This window comes from Lepisosteus platostomus, chromosome 25 (genome assembly GCF_059453375.1).
Source record: "Lepisosteus platostomus isolate fLepPlt1 chromosome 25, fLepPlt1.hap1, whole genome shotgun sequence".
In the NCBI taxonomy this organism is placed as follows: Eukaryota; Metazoa; Chordata; class Actinopteri; order Semionotiformes; family Lepisosteidae; genus Lepisosteus; species Lepisosteus platostomus.
Genome location: NC_142635.1, coordinates 13,817,179 through 13,835,102, shown reverse-complemented (window position 1 = coordinate 13,835,102; position 17,924 = coordinate 13,817,179). Strand labels below are relative to the sequence as shown.

The window sequence follows — 17,924 nt, the reverse complement described above, 5'->3', positions numbered from 1 at the left end:
TTTTGGTAATATAGTGGTGGTTCACAGCACTTGAAGCAGAACAGAATTCTGGTGAAGATGACGGATATCAGCACTTCCTGCTTCGCATTCTTCCTCATGGGGTGGCTGTTCTTGGGGTTTTATCAATTGGAGTGCTCTTTGCAGAATTGCCACGATCACTTTCATTTTGCCCCTGTGGTTCATTAGGGAAACGTACAGCAAAGAATCAGAACTGTGCAGTACTCAGCAACATGCTTCTTTAGTAACATCACCTGGGGGAAATAAAACTTTTTATTTCAAGTCGTGACATAAAGACTCAAATTTCAATCCCTACAAAAAAAAAAAAAAAAGAATTTATGGAAATAAAAGCTATAACGTTTCATAGTACAGAGAAGACCACCCCTGGCTTTTTGATTGCAAAACAATATCATCATACTAGGGTGTAAGTATACAAACCAAGAGCTCTTTCCTTTGTTAAGAAAATAAGTCAATAAAAGTTAATAAAGCTTTTACTTTTAAAACCAGAAGAGTTCAGAGGAACTGGATGGACCTGTCTGTGTACTGATCATCCCGCTGGACTTCGTACAAGTGGTTGTTTTTACAATAATGGAGGATTCAACATCAAGACAAAATGGTAATTAAATTGAATAAAAGACTACTCCTACGCACACATCCAGGGCCTGTGCAGAAAAACCATACACCAGCATGATATAGTTAGAGCAACTATGTCACAAGCAGCTCAGGCCTTTGGTAGAGAAATGATATTGCTTTTTTTGGAGGCTCTATCATAGAAATGATAACTGAGCCTATGATCCTGGTCTGTCAAAAGGAAACAACCTGGTGTGTCCTAGAGAGACTCAGAGCAAACCTCACGTCATGGAGGAAACAAGCCTCTTACAAATAAGGCGTCACTCACCTCCCTGCCTCCCTGTGCAAGCGGTTTCAGGCCATATTGACATTCTGCATGATGGCTGCTGACCGATGGCTTTCTTATCAAAGATGATTCACAGTTCCAAAGGGGGATCCAATCCCTAGCTTTTTTTTCCCCTATCACAGCCTCTCAGTCTGGTGCTACATCAAAGATCATAAAACATTTTGCCAAAATGCCAGACAGCTTCCACCCTTTTCAGATCCTAGAAACACCTCACTCGAGCCTGTCTGCAAGGCCATTCTGACACTTAACCGCAGATCTTGACATTTTTTTTTTACTCTTTTCTTTCTTGAAAGGGAGCCTAAACCATGACATTGTGAGGACAGCATTTCCAATTACGCATGATTAGAACTTGGCTCTGTGTAGAGGCTGTTCCTCCCTTGCTGCTATTTGCAATATGATGGAAGCCACACAAAACCATAGTGGCTTTGGAGAGGAATGGTATGATTTTCCTTCTTTCTTGGAAGAGCCAGAGTGGGTCTCTTTCGTGGATCAGATCACAGTCCTTTTGCGTTATCGGACCTGGTCATCGAATTAAGCTCCGGTTTCAGGCTGGCAGGTTAATGATCTGCGAGAGCGCAGATGTTGTTTCCCCACAGCCCATCCATTCCTCTGTCAGGTATGGCATTCTAGAGGGAAAGAGAAAGAGAAGTACCTGAATGCAGAGAAAAAGCATGCATCAAAATCAACAACCTCCCTTCGTTGAGAACAGCGAACGTGCAGACAAAGCAAAATGTTGTAACCTTGGCCAAACACCTTTTTGGCAAAATGCAAAGTTTGCGTTGGACAGAAAAAAAAAAGGTGCAGTTAATGGGAGCATCTGAAAAATCTGAGATGATGATGATGATTAGAATCCTAATTTCAATATCTTACAGCGTAATTTGTTTTTGATACATTCTGCCTGTAGTCCAGCTGTAGGTGCTACTGGCATTGTCAAGTACTCGATCTCTGAAGGGAGGCAAATGAAGTAACACACTGTAAGTGCAGCTTCTCTTTACCTTGAAAGAGGTTGTTCTGTGAACTCAAGCCATTCTGGTTTACATCTTCCTGATCTGGGGATCCTGCAGGACATGAGAGATGCAAAATGGGGACTGATATGAGGTTGTGAACAAATGGATCTTCAGATACTGAACACTCAAACTGGACAGCATCCTTACAACCATTGACCCAGTCAGCTAAAAATGCAGTAATAAATGCTCACACCTGGTGGTCTGCATCGTTTTCAAATGGGTTAATTAGTCCATACAACATGTGCCTTTATATCAAGAAAAGAGAATGGAGCTGAACAGGGTTCTGGAGCCCCAGGCTGTGCACACACTGTAATGAAATGCAAGGATATTGCATGTAAAGAAAATTACAATCAGTAAAGGAAAAACTAGATATCCGCCAACAGCATGTGAAGAAATCGTGGTGCACTGATAACAAAGGCTGCAATTACAACACAAACTCGAATTGAAACGTGTAACATTTTGCATTTTATCCCTCGCTTTTTCGTGCCTTCTTTTGTCTGTATTACATAATACAACACATAAAAAAAAAACCAACTACATTCCAACATAAGCATTGTTTTCCATTCAGCTTCAGCTGGTGGTGTGGACAGCTTGGTGTGCGCAATTGTATTGCAGCCCTGCTTAAATCAACTCCCTTTTTTCCTTAAAGTAGCGCTACTTTTTTCTTAGCAGACCAGCTCTTTCAGGCAACTTACAATCCAAATATAAAATTTACAATAGGTAGGTTACACACTTGCACGTATGACAGAAGCATGAACTAAGGTTTAGACTAACTTCCTTATTTCAATTGAGATTGCGGCAATGGCCTTCAAACCTCAGCAGCCTAAACTCATGTTTGCGACAGTTACGCTCCAGCAGCAATATACTGCAGGAATGAAAGGAGGTTTAGCATCTTGACAGCATACCTAAAAGTGCAATTCAACTTACTGCAGAACCTTACAGGATACAGGAAGTGTTTCTGTTCTTTAATTGGTCTGAGTTGTCAGTTTCAGAACACTGTTCAGTGACGCACACCTGCGGTTTAAATTTGCCGCTAGTGCACGACAGCACTTTCATGTAATTTCGTCTGCCTAAGTTACTTAGGAAAGACGATCAGGCAAACCCGCACCTTCCTTGAGAACAGATTAAAAAAAATCTCATCAGCGCTATAGTTAGGTCAGTTTAGGGTTCAATATTGTAACAGACGTCAGCTACAGAGATAACCATAAGGCATGTAGGTTTCAAGGACCAGAGTTAGAAACCAAACAGATCATACAACTCTATATGTTATTGTTTTTACCACAATTTCCCTTACAATAGGAATAACACTTGTCTTATCTAGCTTCACATTTATTTTCTAACACCCTGACCTAATACAATAGGGGAACATGCAGCAAAACTGCTGAAATTTAGCTACTGGTGAATGGTGGAAAATGTGATAACAGGGACAGCAGAGAGTTAGGCACACCGTGCATTATCCCCAGTTTTCCAGCTCCTCATATCCAGGCCTCCCCAAAAATCCTCATGAGCTTTTGACTCCCCGAGTGGTACAAAATGTCCCTTGCTCAGGACGACGAGACTTTGATTGACTTGCTTTTGGCACAGTTCTCTCCCATGACCTTATCCGTCTTCTGTTTTGAAACTCTGACAATTCTGTGACTGCTTCCACATTCTGGAGTAGAGAAAACCCCTCTGGAGAGCTAGGAAAGACTGTATTTATATATATATGCTCATTCCTTTGATGGCCCCAGCTAAGATCCACTTTCCTGGTCCTCTGCTGATTGAGGGGTTCTTATACCCAAAATATGGGCTTCGACACCCTTTGTTCTCTCAGCTCCCCAAGATCCGTATTACAGGGCATTCATTCTTTTCTAGGAGGAACCGGATTCTTTTATAGACCTAGATATAGTTCAGCTGCAAGGGATCATCATATACTTCATATATTTCATGCATTGCTACTTGAAGACTTTGTGTTGGTGCCCCAGGACAATTCCAATATCTGAGGCACTGGGCACATTTGTTTTACATGGACATACATGCCTGGCCAGAGGTTTCAGCTTTAATGCTGATGATTGTTTCTCTCAGGGGCCTGTACTGCAGTTCTTATTTCATCACCTGGCTGACTGTTTCTTGGTAGCACTAAGGGCATCATCTTTCCCTACCAGTGTGCATCATGTGGCCTCTTTGGTAGCATACCTGATTTTGGTTAAACCCTTTCAAGACAAAATATACTTCATGCTTAGGGATTTATCTCCCTGCTTAGAGATTAATCTTAGTGCTAAACTGTACTTTCCTCCCAATCTTCCACAGATTTTACTTAATACTACCAGAATTCACAATTCACCTCACCTCTTGGCTGTTCACACAGTAAATAACCCAACATACTGGCTACACTCTTTAGCCTAACTGCGCTACATAAAACTGTGCACCTTGGCTCATTTAAATTTAGCTTCCACATTCCACAGTGTGAAATTTCGCACATTTCACAGAATTGCCCTGCTACAAGGTAATCCGGATATTACAGAACAGACTACGGACTACGGAACAGCTTCCACCTCCAGGCAATAAGACTGCTAAACAGCCAACCTGTAGCTCCTTAGCAAATCACCTCTAATGGCTACATGGACACACAATTCTCACTATATTCATCATAATTGCACTACATGTATATATTGCATACACCATGGACACATAACAGCTCTTCTCACATTGAGTTTTATTCAATTTCAAAAATGTAACCTCAATTTTGTGATTTTTGTGTTTTTGTGAATTTTTGTGATTTTTGTGAGCTCGCAGAAAAAGACATTTCATTGCCAGCAACTACTGCTGCACGCCGTATTGTTGTGCATTTGATAAATAAACTTTGATTTGATTTGATATTATATCCACAGTTGTTTGCACTGCAGATATCCTTAAATCAGCCCCATTAATGCCGACTTAAATAGTGAGCTTTTGACAAAAGTCTCCCGTTTGTTTCAGATCGTTAAAAAACAAAAAGGTTAACTTAAAAGTTACTTAACAGTATTAAGTTATATTAGGTGCTTAGGTGAATACACTGCCAAATACATCTTCTCATTCCACTGATGAGTCCAGCACTGCTAAACTAAGATCTCATCGGGCTCTCTCGGAGGAGAGTGTGTGCAGAAAGGACCCACCCCAGCCATTGACGGCCACATCTCGAGTGCAGATCTCGTTGGCCAGCCTCTCGAAGTACTCCGGCAGGTCCGCGTACTCGTTGCCGTAGGAGATGACCTTGATGCCCTTGTCCAGCATGTTGTCGCGCAGCTTCTTGAACTCGCCCACGTCCTCGCGCCGCACCAGCATGAAGTGCTCCAGGTCCGACTTGTGCTTGACCGCCTCCAGGAAGAGGGCCTGGAAGGTGGTGTCGTCCACGGTGCGCCCGCAGCCCAGGAACACGAACGACTTGGTCTCGTACAGCTTCTGGATCTCCCTCTGCGCGGGGGCCGCGAAAAACAAAACAAAACAAACCACATGTAGGCGGGCATCAATTACAGAGGATGGCAAAGTTCAGAAACCGCAGAACCAGAACTCACGCCAAGGTAAGACGGCACCTCCTGTGCTAGCGGTTTCCTTCATGCTAGATTCATAGCAAAAAATAAATAAACCCTGATGTTTCATGACAAAGAGAAACATTTAAACTGACTCTGGACTCACCTATGCAGTGTGGAAGATCAATGTGACATTTTAGAAATATCACACATTTAAAGAGTCGATTCTTTATAACAAAACAGGTATAAACGTAGCTTGGTGTAAGAATGTTGTACTCCTAAGAAACAGAGGAGCTGCGCCTGCTGCTATCGTTCAAATGGAAGCACACCCGGCTTGCCCCCCCAGTGCCCTCACCATGACCTCAGTGTTCCTCAGGACGTTCTGGTACCCTGCGGGGTGCAGCACGATGCCGCTGGGGTTGGTGTAAACGCCGTGGATGTGCAGCACGCTGAGCCGCCTCTTCTCCTGAGCCCACTCCAGCACCTGTGCCACACAGAACACGGCACGCGCCCAGCGTTAGCGTGAGTCAGGCCCTCGCCCGGGACACAGTGTAAAATAACACGCATTCTGTCTGAAATGCAGACTCCCCATACAGTATATGGTACAGGCCGGCTTTATAATAGTCACTCGTGCTGCATGCCAGTCAAGTGAGCATACTTCCTGTGTATAAAACCAGACGCAACCCTGTTGGTTTGTTAACACTCCTCATGAAAAGCTATACAGTGCATCTTTGGTAACTTTGCTTATTAAAAGTCTACAGTACTGAACTTGCAATATTTTAACAAGCCACACAACTTTTACCAATGAGTTATGCTGTGAGCATATATATCTTCATGGGTACTTCCCAGTAACCACCACTGTCATTATATTCATACGGCTTGCAGACTCGATTTGTGAAATAACTATCCAGCACACTAGTGATAGACAGTGACAGAAACAGGTGCTGCTCAAAGAGGACGAGGCTTTTCTGGAGAAGCGTGCGTAGCTGTAGCTGTGTGGTCACCACAGAACAGAAGGCAGGTAGCGGGGGGACCTTTTTCTCGTCGGTGAGGTCCAGGGACTCCAGCTTGGTGCCCTGGTGAGCCGCGTAGATCTCCAGCAGGTTGTCGAAGTTGGTGGTGAGGACCAGCGCCCCGCTCTCCATGAGCTGCAGGACTGAGCGCAGGAGGTGCTTCCCGGCGTGCTCCATCTTGGACTCCAGGTCGTCAAACACCTCGTACAGGCAGTCCTTGAAGAAGGTGGAGCGGACGTTACCCGTGCGCTGCGGAGAGAGGAGAGGGCCGGTCCAGGGTCATCAGCCAGCTGGGTCCCTTCTCATCATCAGCAGCTGAAGACCCTTGGAACGTTAGTGGTAAACTGGTCAAATTAATGAGCCTAATTAGCTGGGATTAAAGAGAACTTCAAGACAGGATTGTTCTCAAGGATACGAATCATGCCCTACTGCTGTAATGTCCTTTTATAGTATAATCATCTCAAAATGATTCACAACTCATTTAAATTATTTCAAATTATTAGCACAACTTTCTTTGTTTCACTAACTGAATGTTTATACCAATTTGAAATATTTAACTTGGGGGGGTGGGGAGAGGGGGCGGGAACAAAATCCTGGTGTGGGAATCTTCGACATGAGCACCCAGGAAAGAATGCCAGACTGACCGACGCAGGCGGAAATGTTAAAGTGAGCCATTTGACTGGGCTCAGGATTACCGTCTGGCCAAGGGAAATCTCATTATACTGAGCTGGGCATTCAGATCCCACTTGGTAACAATTCCCAGAAGCACAGGAGAGAAGCTTCCATGAATAGCTTTGAAAACCTCATCCATTGTCAAATTAACAGGACAACAGGAGCACAGAGACACAAAGGTCAGAGATAATGGACTAAAGTGAAGATTAATTTTGGTCGATAGCCACTTTTACTACTGCCTACTAGCACCAGGTAAATGTCATAGTCTGATATCAGAAATACTACTTTTTTTGTCCTGCAGTACAATAGGTCCCTAGGCTCACAGGGTGGTATAAAGACTACATTCTAGGAAGACAGAAAAAAAAAAGAAGAGGCTGCATCCTTCAGAATTTATCACAAGGTCACAATAAGGTTTCAAGCCACCCTGTCTTGATCTGGAAGAAGTCTGAGATTATCTCAGCTGGAAATCACCCATCGATTATAAAAGATGAGCCTTCAGGTCACCCAGAACATGTCAATCTTTGGCTGTTCGTTAAAAGTGACAGCTGTATGAGGAGAAAATCACCCCAGGATGTTTGTCGGTAAGAAAGATCTGGGTGCTGTGAACAGAAAACTCACATTGACAAAATTATAAAGAGACGTGAGGTTCCCATTCAGAAAGCCAACTTGCGTCTTAAAAGTTGTGTGTGTAAACAAGCAGGCTTAATGTCAGAGGCCATGGAGCATGTTTATAAAACAAAAAGTTATTTTTCTTAGTTTTTTAGCTTTGTTTGTGAAACCTTCCAGGCATAATCTGGGCTAAGGAAGCATGTACTTTTCTAGTGTGCATTATCAGCTTGTTGAAAAGATTCAGGTCACAACACACAGCTGAGAGAATTTCAGCACAGCGGGGCAGCTTCACAATGCTTCTTCAGCACAAAGCAGAGAGAAAGAGATTGCAGAGCTTTAGCATAGCATGATTAACCTCAATCAAAAACAAACCAAAACATTATAACACCATTTTCATGTGGACAATTTCCCCCTTTTGAAGATATGCTGCTCAGCTCAGCAGGTTAATTTCCCTAATGCTATGGTTAAGCAGGAATGAACAAGAGAGGCACAGCTAACAAAATAATGGAAAAACTGCTATAATCACATCTGCAAGGTCAAAGACAACTGCTGACACATCCAAGAAAAACACTCTTTTGACTGGATACCCCTGTGGGTCTTCATTTGACTGAAGCACATCATAACAGCATATCAAAATTAACTTCAGACAATATTGTGCATCTGTTACAATTCCCCATCCTCAAAACCCACAAAGACAATTCCAATAGTCAAGAACCTCTTGTTGCCAAACAGTTTGCAATTCAGTAAAGCCCTACCGGAGAACCTTTTTAACGGCCAAGTTCACATAACCACAGGGCACAGGTGTCTACTTTGTCAGACCAGAAACTCTGGGCAATCACATCCATATTAGTCAAGGAGATTAAACCCAAATATAGATTTTACCACACAAACATACTTCAGCCTTGAACCAGCCAGAAATGATATTTTTTTACAAGTAGTTGCAACAGAAACACTGAGCCTTTCTTTACTCGAATCCTCACTGGAAATATCCACTCTTTCCCTGGCTTTCCCATAACATGACCAACATGGCATCTGTCTCCTGTTCACCGTGATTGGATTCACACCAATGTAAATAACTGCAACGATAACTAGGTATGTGATGTTTTGTGTTCCAATCTTGGTATGAAAACCTTACGTTCTAGTGAATACACAATCCTTGTGTAAATGCTAGAAAGCATAAAAGCTGACTCTACTCGCGATGCTGCACATTGGTGGTGGTGGAGGGGAGTCCCCATTACCTGTAAAGCGCTATGAGTGGAGTGTCCAGAAAAGCGCTATATAAGTGTAAGCAATTATTATTATTATTATTATTATTATTATTATTATATATGCATTCTCTTTTCTACAGCTCTTACAAGGCCTTTGCAATGCCCCCTTGTCACATTTTTTACTGAACAGTACTTTATAGAGTCCCTTTTCATGACTGTGCCTCTTAAACTATGCTTTAATTGATTTTAAAGCAGGAAAGACAGCAAATTGCTGCCAAGCAACAGTGGACCATTTGCTCTGGAAAATGCAGTGTGGTGAAACAAATGAACCACAACTGAACAGAGAGACAAGACCGATACAGGAAGCGACAGGAACAAAGGTCACATAGTTTGGCTTTAGATAAACAAGAAATCACAAAACAAATGCCTTTTCTAAATTCCTTGCTTCTGTTCTCTAGGCACAGCATAGCACAGCAGTGTTTACCCAGTTGGCTTTTTAAAACCATCTCTACATTAGCACCTATGACAAGTCAGTATTACTTTGCATTTCCATGTTCCCTAATAGTAGATCAGTTTGTAACAACCCCAAGACTCTCTTTTATTTTGGAAGTTCATCTCAGGTTCTCTGCAGAGGCCGGTTCAGTGCAGTTTTTTTCTGTAAACTCAGTAACATAATTCATAAAACGTCTAAATAGATCAAGTTTTGTTGTCACATGTTAGAAATAATTTTGTAACATGTGCCACGAGGAGGCCCGCGATACGTCTCGTAAATACTTAGAATCAGGAGTTACCCATAAAGGCATCTTTCTGTTGCTCCTCGACCTTACAATAAGACTTTTTGACGGTTTAGATATATGGAACAGGCAAACGCATCAGAAAAAACAAATCCATAAGGATTCGCAGGAATGGACTGGCGTCGCGTCCAGAGGGTATCCTGCCTCGCGCCCATTGCTTGCTGGGATAGACTCCAGCTCCACCGCAAGCCTCTATTGGATAAAGTGGTTAGACGAGGGAGTGACCTTGCAGCTGGAAATGTCCTGATCTCAAATTTGACTGACCAGGCACGAGGGCCTTTCGTTCTCCACGACGACAGAAAGACCGAAAGCAACAACGAGAGCGAAAGGAGCTCGGGGCAGGAAGCGTGCGGGAGCCCCCCGGGCACCTGCTTACCGGCGACAGTTTCTGGATGAGGTCGTGGGCCACGTGCACCAGGTTCTTGTCCTCCTGCAGGCTCTGCTGGAAGCGCCGGCTCTCCTCCTCCTCCAGCAGGTCGAAGTCGTTGGCGGCGTCCAGCAGCGCCTGGATCAGCCCCTTCCAGGAGCGCAGCGCCGGCACCTGGGGCGCCACGGCCGAGCTCACCCCGGTCCCGATCACCAGCACCAGCTCGGGGGCGCGCTTCGTCTTCAGGCTGGGCAGCAGCTTCCTGCGGGGCGGCACGGGGCAAGAGACGCATAGCTGAGCGTTTCTGCAATACATCGGTTCTTGAGCCATGATTCAAAAGAAGACTCTAGATAGGGCAAGTATCGTATCGTTTTCTCAGATTTATTTTGACAAGAGACTTATGGCGGCTTGCTTTTAAAAAAATCATTAAAGACGCAACATTGTTTGCGACTTTAGTGGGAAGGCCCTGGAAAAAAAGAAACAGCTGACAGACTTCCTTTGTCATATCAGCAGCAGATTTTTCTGCAAAATGATCGACACCACAAAGAAACGCAAGCCCAAAGGCAAACGCAACAGAGCCTTAGAACGGCGACTTAGCACCGCTTAGAGGCGCGCGGCTACCTGGGTTTCTTGGCAGCGGAGTCTGCATCAGCAGAGGCAGATCGCTTCTCTGTCTTGACTGGTGCTACCGAGGCCATCCAGTTCCTGCAACACAACCGCAGTCACACCACCATGAAATAAAGCTGGAAACAGCCCCTGTCATCACAACAAACAGCCGACTGCACAAAGAACCGTGCACACAGGGGTAGGATGGGGTTAGACGGGACAAGACAGGTCTAACCCAAATCCATGGCTGGAAAGAAATGTCTCCCATAATCTTGCCTTTTGATTTGTTTTCCCCAGAACGCCAATCTGTACATCTCTAAGCCACCCAGGGGACTTTAGGAGCAGGAAATGAAGCGAGGGTTTCTCTGCACCGCTGTATTTCTGGAACTCAAGTGTCCGCTGGAACGACTCTGATACACATTTGAGATGAAAATCCATTCCGTTCTTTGTTTCTTTTCCACAAAATGGAATTGTCGAGGACCTTGCCAATAATTGTTTCCATTTCTAACAAAAAAACCACACTTCTTCCCCCACCTCAGGGGGCCCACACACAAAGGACAAGCAAGGCAAACAGAAACAGCAGATAAGATGATCACCTGCAGCCTTTGGATTCTTCCAGCAGCTCGGCAAACACATGTAAGACAAGAATCTGAAACTTGTTCAATTCTTTCAAGGCCACATGTTTCCAAGACGTCAGGACAGGGCACCCGAGTCTATGTGACACTAACAAGACCTCCTTCGAAGATGTGCTGCTGTTCCAGTACCCAGTGTTTCATGCCTGTGCTTATCAACCACAAATAACATCTTTATCTCAGTACAAGGCCTGTTTAAAGGAAAGGGGGGGGCACTGACTTCTCATATTTCCATCCACCACTGAAAATTACGGCAACATCCACATTTTGTCCCACTGCTTTAAAACACAATAGCAAATGTCAAATGCCACATTTTTCTTGTGGCACCGAGAGATTTTTATATGAAACTGTTCGCTACAAAATAGAGCAATAACGTGGACAATTCAAATCTAAGAAACTAAAAGTGGAACGGAATGTTTTTTTTTATTACAAGCAGCATGCAAACTGTGCCTTCAAAGAAGCTACAGCTTCAGTAAGCCTACCTACAGCCGACTTCCCCTTTCTGAGGCAGCTGCTACAGTAGTGCTTCTACTCAAGCCTGCAAGCACTACTCTCCTATCTGACCGTATTTTACTAGAATCTGGGAAAAGGAGCCTCAACAGGTGTGTGCAAATGGTGACGAAGTCAACTCTTCCAGCGGAAGCCCTCTCGGTTCCCCCTGGCCCCGTTGCCATGGTTATCCATCTTTTTCTCCAACAGCAGCTGCAATAAAGGGCTGCAGCTGGTATTAGTGTTATCGGTCATTTACGGGTACGCAAAAGCCCCCCGAAGCTTAGGCTTCACCGAGATGAGGTTACCTTTCGGGTATCATGAGCTCAACAATACTGAAAAAGTTTTTTTTTTTTCCTCCCCGATGTTACTGGTAATGTAGGCGACGTACCCGACTTCAGCGACAGCTGTTGCGATGTCAATACACCAGGGTGGCTAAAAAGAGCTACATGTTACATGTTCTTTTTGTTTAAAAAAGAAAATAGAAATTATTCCTCACAAGAAAGCCATTGAACTTTCGGGGCTCTGAGACGTAACTCTGAAAGTAAATCCGTTTAATTTTTCAGAGTAAATTGACGCAAAACCACAGACGTGTAACCCAGCGCAGCACTGTATCTATACATCGTGTGCGCTAGACGTCTTCAAAACACTTCACCCTTCGTCGTCTGCTAAATAAAATAAGCGGAAAAAGAGTTAGCACAGTGACTGCTAGCTAATTGTAAAATGTTTGGAGACGTTTATTAGTTAAACTTCATTTATTTAAGTGATTTCTGGGAGACAGTTCCTTGCTGTTTATAATTGCTGAGATTCCTCTTTGGTCTTCTTTTTTTTTTTTAAAAAGGCATAAATGGACTTCACTCACCCCTGTTATAATTCCAGAGGTGCGAGATATTCAACCCAGTTAAAATTGGGGTTTCTTTCCCTCCTCTTTGAGTCGTCAGTTCTGAAACATCTGCAGTCCGCGTTTCTCTTCCTTCGTCATGGTAAAAGTTGCTGTCCGTCCCGGAGATTTTGCACGCAATCGCTGTCGCTTCTGTCCCTTTAAAAAAACAGCAACCGGTCGGTTCAGGTACTTCAACTACGAGCCGCCGTGAGGGACAAACCCGAGAGCCCGCAAAACCATTTAAAACCCAGTGACGGCTTTGGAGCTCGGCGTGCATACGTTGCTCTTTTAGTTTCGATTATAGACTTCAGTAGTCGTGCGTTTGCACTGGAGGGGAAAGGATTTTCTTTGCTTTTCCCTTTCTTGACCCAGAGCCAGTGATTTGTGTCCGGTGCATCACCTTACAAGGTGGTGGTAAAAGCGACTGTTGATGTGCAACTGGATGCACTTCGTAGCGAAGCGCACGTAAACTGTTTATGGGAGCTGTCATGGAAACAGAGTCTCAGCGCATCTCATGCGCAATTAGGCTTTGCAAACAGTACTCAGGCAAAGTCAATAGTTCTTGTCAATTAAAGCAGGACATAGGACTGTGACGCGAGGGCTAGATAAACAACCCGTTGTCATAAAGGCATGTTCAGAGTCAGCTAGAATTTCATTTCTTAAATGATTGGGATACAACAAATTTCAGAAAAGGGAAGATTGTTCCGTTATCCGCGATTACTCTGATTATATATTAACAAACAACAACAACAACAACAACAACAACAACAACAACAACAATAATAATAATAATAATAATAATAATAATAATAATAATAATAATAATACAGTACATCGGTATGGAATACAGTATATCTTCCCAAAGTTAATATTCCAGTTTAGATACCAAGCCTGATTCAATGACTAGTTTGACGCCTTAGGCTTTGCCAGTGAGTGTCGCTCAGGCCTTAGTACATAGTAAAATAACACAATAATAATTATAATAATATAATCAGGTGGGTAGCTGCGTCAGCATGCGTGGGCTGCAAAGGAACAAGTACTAGGTTTATTCCATGCTGAAAAAAAGAAGAAAGAACACAACGTTTCGGCCGTGGAAGAAGGCTCTGTGTTCTCTTTCACAATCTCACGTTGTGTTCTCTTTCTTCTTTTTTCACCATGGAATAAACCTATTACTTATAATAACATAATGTTGAGCTTGTGTTTGGGGGATCAGGAGTTTTTATAATATCAATATGATCAAAATCTGCTTCTGTTTTTAAAGAAAACGTTAGGTCATCACTGACATTTTTGTAATATACTGCATCATATGTATCACGGTGTCTTTTTCCGTGAACTTCTTACATTATTCGAGCACGTGTGTGGACTGCAGTAGTGCAAAATCCAAAAAAGCCACGCCCGATATTCAGTTCTGATTGGACAATTTATTATATGATTATATGATTTCTTTCCAAGGGCAGCAAATCTTTTATTAGGACGTCTTGTATACAGTATGAGTAGTCTCTATGTAGACAAAGTGTATCTCAAGATACAGATAATCAGTTCTGTATCCTGAACGTATTAAATATCAATTCCCCCGTTTTTATCATTTATTTTATATACATCTATTACTGCTAAAAAGAGCTATTAATTAGCAGTCATGGATCTTTACTACTGAATAGTGTAGAAATGTCAGAAATTGAAAAGCCCTGGATCAACTGTTAGCCAATCAAATCCTTAATTAGGGATTTTCAGCAGCTGGGAGGCACTTAAACCATTTAGTTTCAACGCCGTTTCCTTGAATGTTCAATTATATGCGCAGAAAATCTCATTTTGAAAAAAGTGCCTAGAGAACCACCGGAAGCACCCTTGTAACGAACATTAATTTTCTCCGATCAGAACAAACCAAATCGCATCGCTGTCGCTTGTGCACGAAAACCAAAAACCGTCCAAAACCTAGGAAAAGGGCGACACCTGGTGGCTAACCAGGGAAAAACCGATTAACCACTGATCAAAGTCGATTCGAGAGGCCTGTGTGTTTGACGTCACCGGTGACTCTTAGCCACTCAGGTAGAAACCGAGCTTCACATCTGCACGTGGCGAGACGCAGTCAATTACGCAAATAATTCAAACCACCTTTTCGCCGTTTTAATTAAAGTAATAATTTTCACGTGTTTAATATACAATCAAGTCTTAAATAGCAATCACCAACGACTCTACGAAGTGATTACGCTATTAAACGATTCAATTATTAGGGAATAAACGCGCTCAACTCGAAAATTAAAGTAATCGCCGCAGGCGGATAAATCACACATGCGCCTGCCCTCTAATCGTCCTCAGCCTTCAGTACAGAGCAGATACAGCATATCACGTTGGTCTAAAACCGGCTTTTATGGGGGAAAACACATCGGCAATAGATATGAAGTATTGTCTTACTTAATTTTCAGTGGTGGAATATTATTAAAAAATAAATAATTCTATAATATTACAAAATTATTATCAAAGGCGATCTTCAACATCTGAAGTAATTAAGGTTACAGTCAGGCACGAGTTTATCGGAAAGCAAGTCCTGGAATTGCATGAAACGGAAGAGCTAAGGCTTTTTTTTTAAAAGAATTTTTATTACATTTGTAAAGGATTTACAAATACAAATACAATCAGAGGATCAAATTAGGTACAAGAGAACAAACACAAACAGAAAAATAAACAATTAACCGCCAGAGGTAATAAGTAAGTTATATGATTAACTTGTATGGAAGAGCTAAGGTTGCTCTCACCTTCCCTAACAGCTCAAGGCAGCACCACCACCCCCTCCACTCAACTCCAGGCATTTCCAATCCGGGTTCTTGAAGCTGACATTCCTGTCCTGGTTTTCATTCCCACCACACTCTTAAAAAAATCCCTTAATTGAGTCAACAAGATAAGATCACTTTATTGGCCATAAACAATTTCTTGTATTAGTAATTTGTCTTTTTGCATACCGCAACTTGCTCTCCATGAGACACACAGACAGGGAGAGAGAAGCTGGGGGTCAGAGCGCAGGGTCAGCCATCGTACGGCGCCCCTGGAGCAGCTGGGGTTAAGGGCCTTGCTCAGGGGCCCAAGGGAGTAGGATTCCTCTGCCGGCTGCGGGATACGAACTGGCAACCTTCCAGCCACAGGCGCAGATCCTGAGCCACAGAGCCACTGCACCAAGATGCATGACTGGGACAAGTGTAATTTTAAAAAAGACTTGATAGACCAAGTCACTTAGTCACAGCAGTAATCAAATGGCAATCTGCTATACTGAACAGGCTTGGGAAACACCTCATGTTCTGTGTTAAATGTGTTAAACTGTAAAGGCGCTTTCACACAATTCCACACGCACACTGCTTTCAGCCCCTGCCCTTCCCTTAACCCATTCACTTCCCCACTTCCAACCCCCTCCAGTCACCATTACAGCTAGGGGAGCTGCTTCTCCCCGAGCACAGCGGGAGAGCGCCATCTCAGGGGGGCAGTGCGTTCTGCCTATTTAAAACATTTGGAGCTACAGCCAAAGCTCCCAATAATTATAATGCAACATCCCTTTTGGAAACTTTAAATGCTTTATTTTATTGAAGATGAAACACACCATTTAACCCAGAGTTTCCCCCAAACGTCTAGCTAAATTAGGATTCCTACAAATACCAGTCCTGGAGGACCTCAGCTATCAGTGGGGAGGAGAGCAGAGTAATGAAGCCAGTTCATATATGGGGATTATTAGGAGGCCATGATTGGTAAGGGCCAATGGGAAAGCTAGCCAGGGCTCCGAGGGTAACACCCTTACTCTTTACGAGAAATGCCCTGGGATTTTTAATGACTACAGAGAGCCAGGACCTTGGTTTTACATCTCATCCGAAGGATGGCACCTGTTTACAGTATAGTGTCCCCATCACTATACTGGGGCATTAGGACCCACATGGACCTTAGGGTGAGCGCCCCCTGCTGGCCCCACTAACACCTCTTCCAGCAGCAACCTTAGTTTTTCCCAGGAGGTCTCCCATCCAGGTACTGACCTGCTGAGCTCCAGTGGGGCTGCCAGTTGTGAGTTGCAGAGTGATATGGCTGCCGAAGCGACAAAAGACCATACACGTTTATTTTTGCAGCTACATCGACGGTAACGAGGTTCTGAATCGTTAATAAAATATAGTTGTAAAACCAACAGAAAGGAAAAACTTCTATAACTCCTAGATGTATAACGATTGTAAGCATAAGGCTAAACTACTGCAAGAAATCGGTCCACCTGAGCAAACAAGATCGTAATAATGTTGACACGCAGTGTAGCCACTATGTACTATGTGCCATTCCTGGACGGATAGCCCTCCTGCACATTAAACAGTCCGATGTAGTAGTATGACACCTGAAGAAGGCTCCACGGCCGAAACGCTGTGTTTTCTTTCTTCTGTTTTCAGCATGGAATAAACCTATCACTTGATCCTTTGCAGCCTACGCATGCTGACGCAGCTACCCACCTGAACTACTACAGTCCGATGTAGTAACTGTGAATTCGGGGTTAGTGTCGTTATCTGACCGTTGCACAAAAGTAAAACTGTTCTTCAGGGCGCAAGCTAAGTAAGCGAAGGTGTTCAAAAATCCTTTTGTCCAAAACCGAGGGAGGGCGATGCCGGGTCTGCTTTGCCCGCTGGGAGCTTCACATGCTCTGTGTTTGACACGGCAGCTGGAGCCCTCGCTCCGCCCGAGTGCACCGGAGGCGCTGCGCTCCCTGACCGAGTTCACGGCAGGTCGTGTCCTGGGTTCACCCCCGCGCGAACTGGAGCGCACCGCGGAGCCTCGGTGCGCCGGGGAGGTCGGGCGAGTTCAGAGCGCTGCGCGGTGCCGTGTCGCAGGAGCACCCGGGTTCACCGAGTGCGCCGGGAGTTCAGGCAGGGGAAGAAGGAGGGCGCGCCTCCCCGTACTGTCGGTGCGCCTGGTTTCATTTTCCCCCCTGGCATTGAGCTTGAGAAGCCAGCGTGAGTTTTGACGGCGTTACCTTTTCTACCAGTAAGACAATACACGCTTTCTGCCTACAGTAGGGCGAAGCGGTGCCTTTGGGTGTCGAAGATCACAGAAGGGTGCTTTTAGTGCAATAAAAAAACGGCTCTATGTCATTTTATACGATTACAGTCTTCGTCGTAAAGTAAGGATTTTATCGCACACTTGGATGAGCATGGACAAAGTGAATGATAAAGGTAGGGGTGTGGGGAAAACAATCAACATTTGTTTTAAGTGCTTTTTTGATATAGTATGTA

At 43.9% G+C, this 17,924-nt stretch overlaps 1 protein-coding gene across 3 annotated transcripts; it reads right to left on the bottom strand.

Annotated features, from left to right (window-relative positions):
- Positions 1-252: 252 nt before the first annotated feature.
- Positions 253-13,141, bottom strand: siral1 (SIR2 antiphage like 1). Of its 3 annotated transcripts, none has more exons than XM_088619421.1 (8): positions 12,661-13,141; positions 10,693-10,776; positions 10,081-10,333; positions 6,443-6,670; positions 5,764-5,892; positions 5,055-5,352; positions 1,909-1,971; positions 253-1,539 (listed from the first exon to the last, which is right to left on the bottom strand). In XM_088619421.1, exons 2-8 carry the CDS (start codon positions 10,767-10,769, stop codon positions 1,526-1,528), a joined length of 1,062 nt encoding a protein of 353 aa, XP_088475547.1. In that variant the 5' UTR covers positions 10,770-10,776; positions 12,661-13,141; the 3' UTR covers positions 253-1,525. The 3 variants fall into 3 exon arrangements, with proteins under 3 accessions (XP_088475547.1, XP_088475548.1, XP_088475546.1); XM_088619422.1 differs by lacking the exon at positions 12,661-13,141 and adding an exon at positions 11,274-11,436; XM_088619420.1 differs by lacking the exon at positions 12,661-13,141 and adding an exon at positions 10,954-11,107.
- Positions 13,142-17,924: the final 4,783 nt, after the last annotated feature.

What these genes read in the sequence shown, in the direction of transcription:
- siral1 (XM_088619420.1), bottom strand. Translation starts at nt 10,991, where the DNA reads ATGTACAGATTGGCGTTCTGGGGAAAACAAATCAAAAG. An exon ending in TGGGGAAAACAAATCAAAAG is followed by an intron (nt 10,777 to 10,953) that starts GCAAGATTATGG and finishes GTTGTGTTGCAG; the next exon opens with GAACTGGATGGCCTCGGTAG. An exon ending in TGTGGCCGTCAATGGCTGGG is followed by an intron (nt 1,972 to 5,054) that starts GTGGGTCCTTTC and finishes CATGTCCTGCAG; the next exon opens with GATCCCCAGATCAGGAAGAT.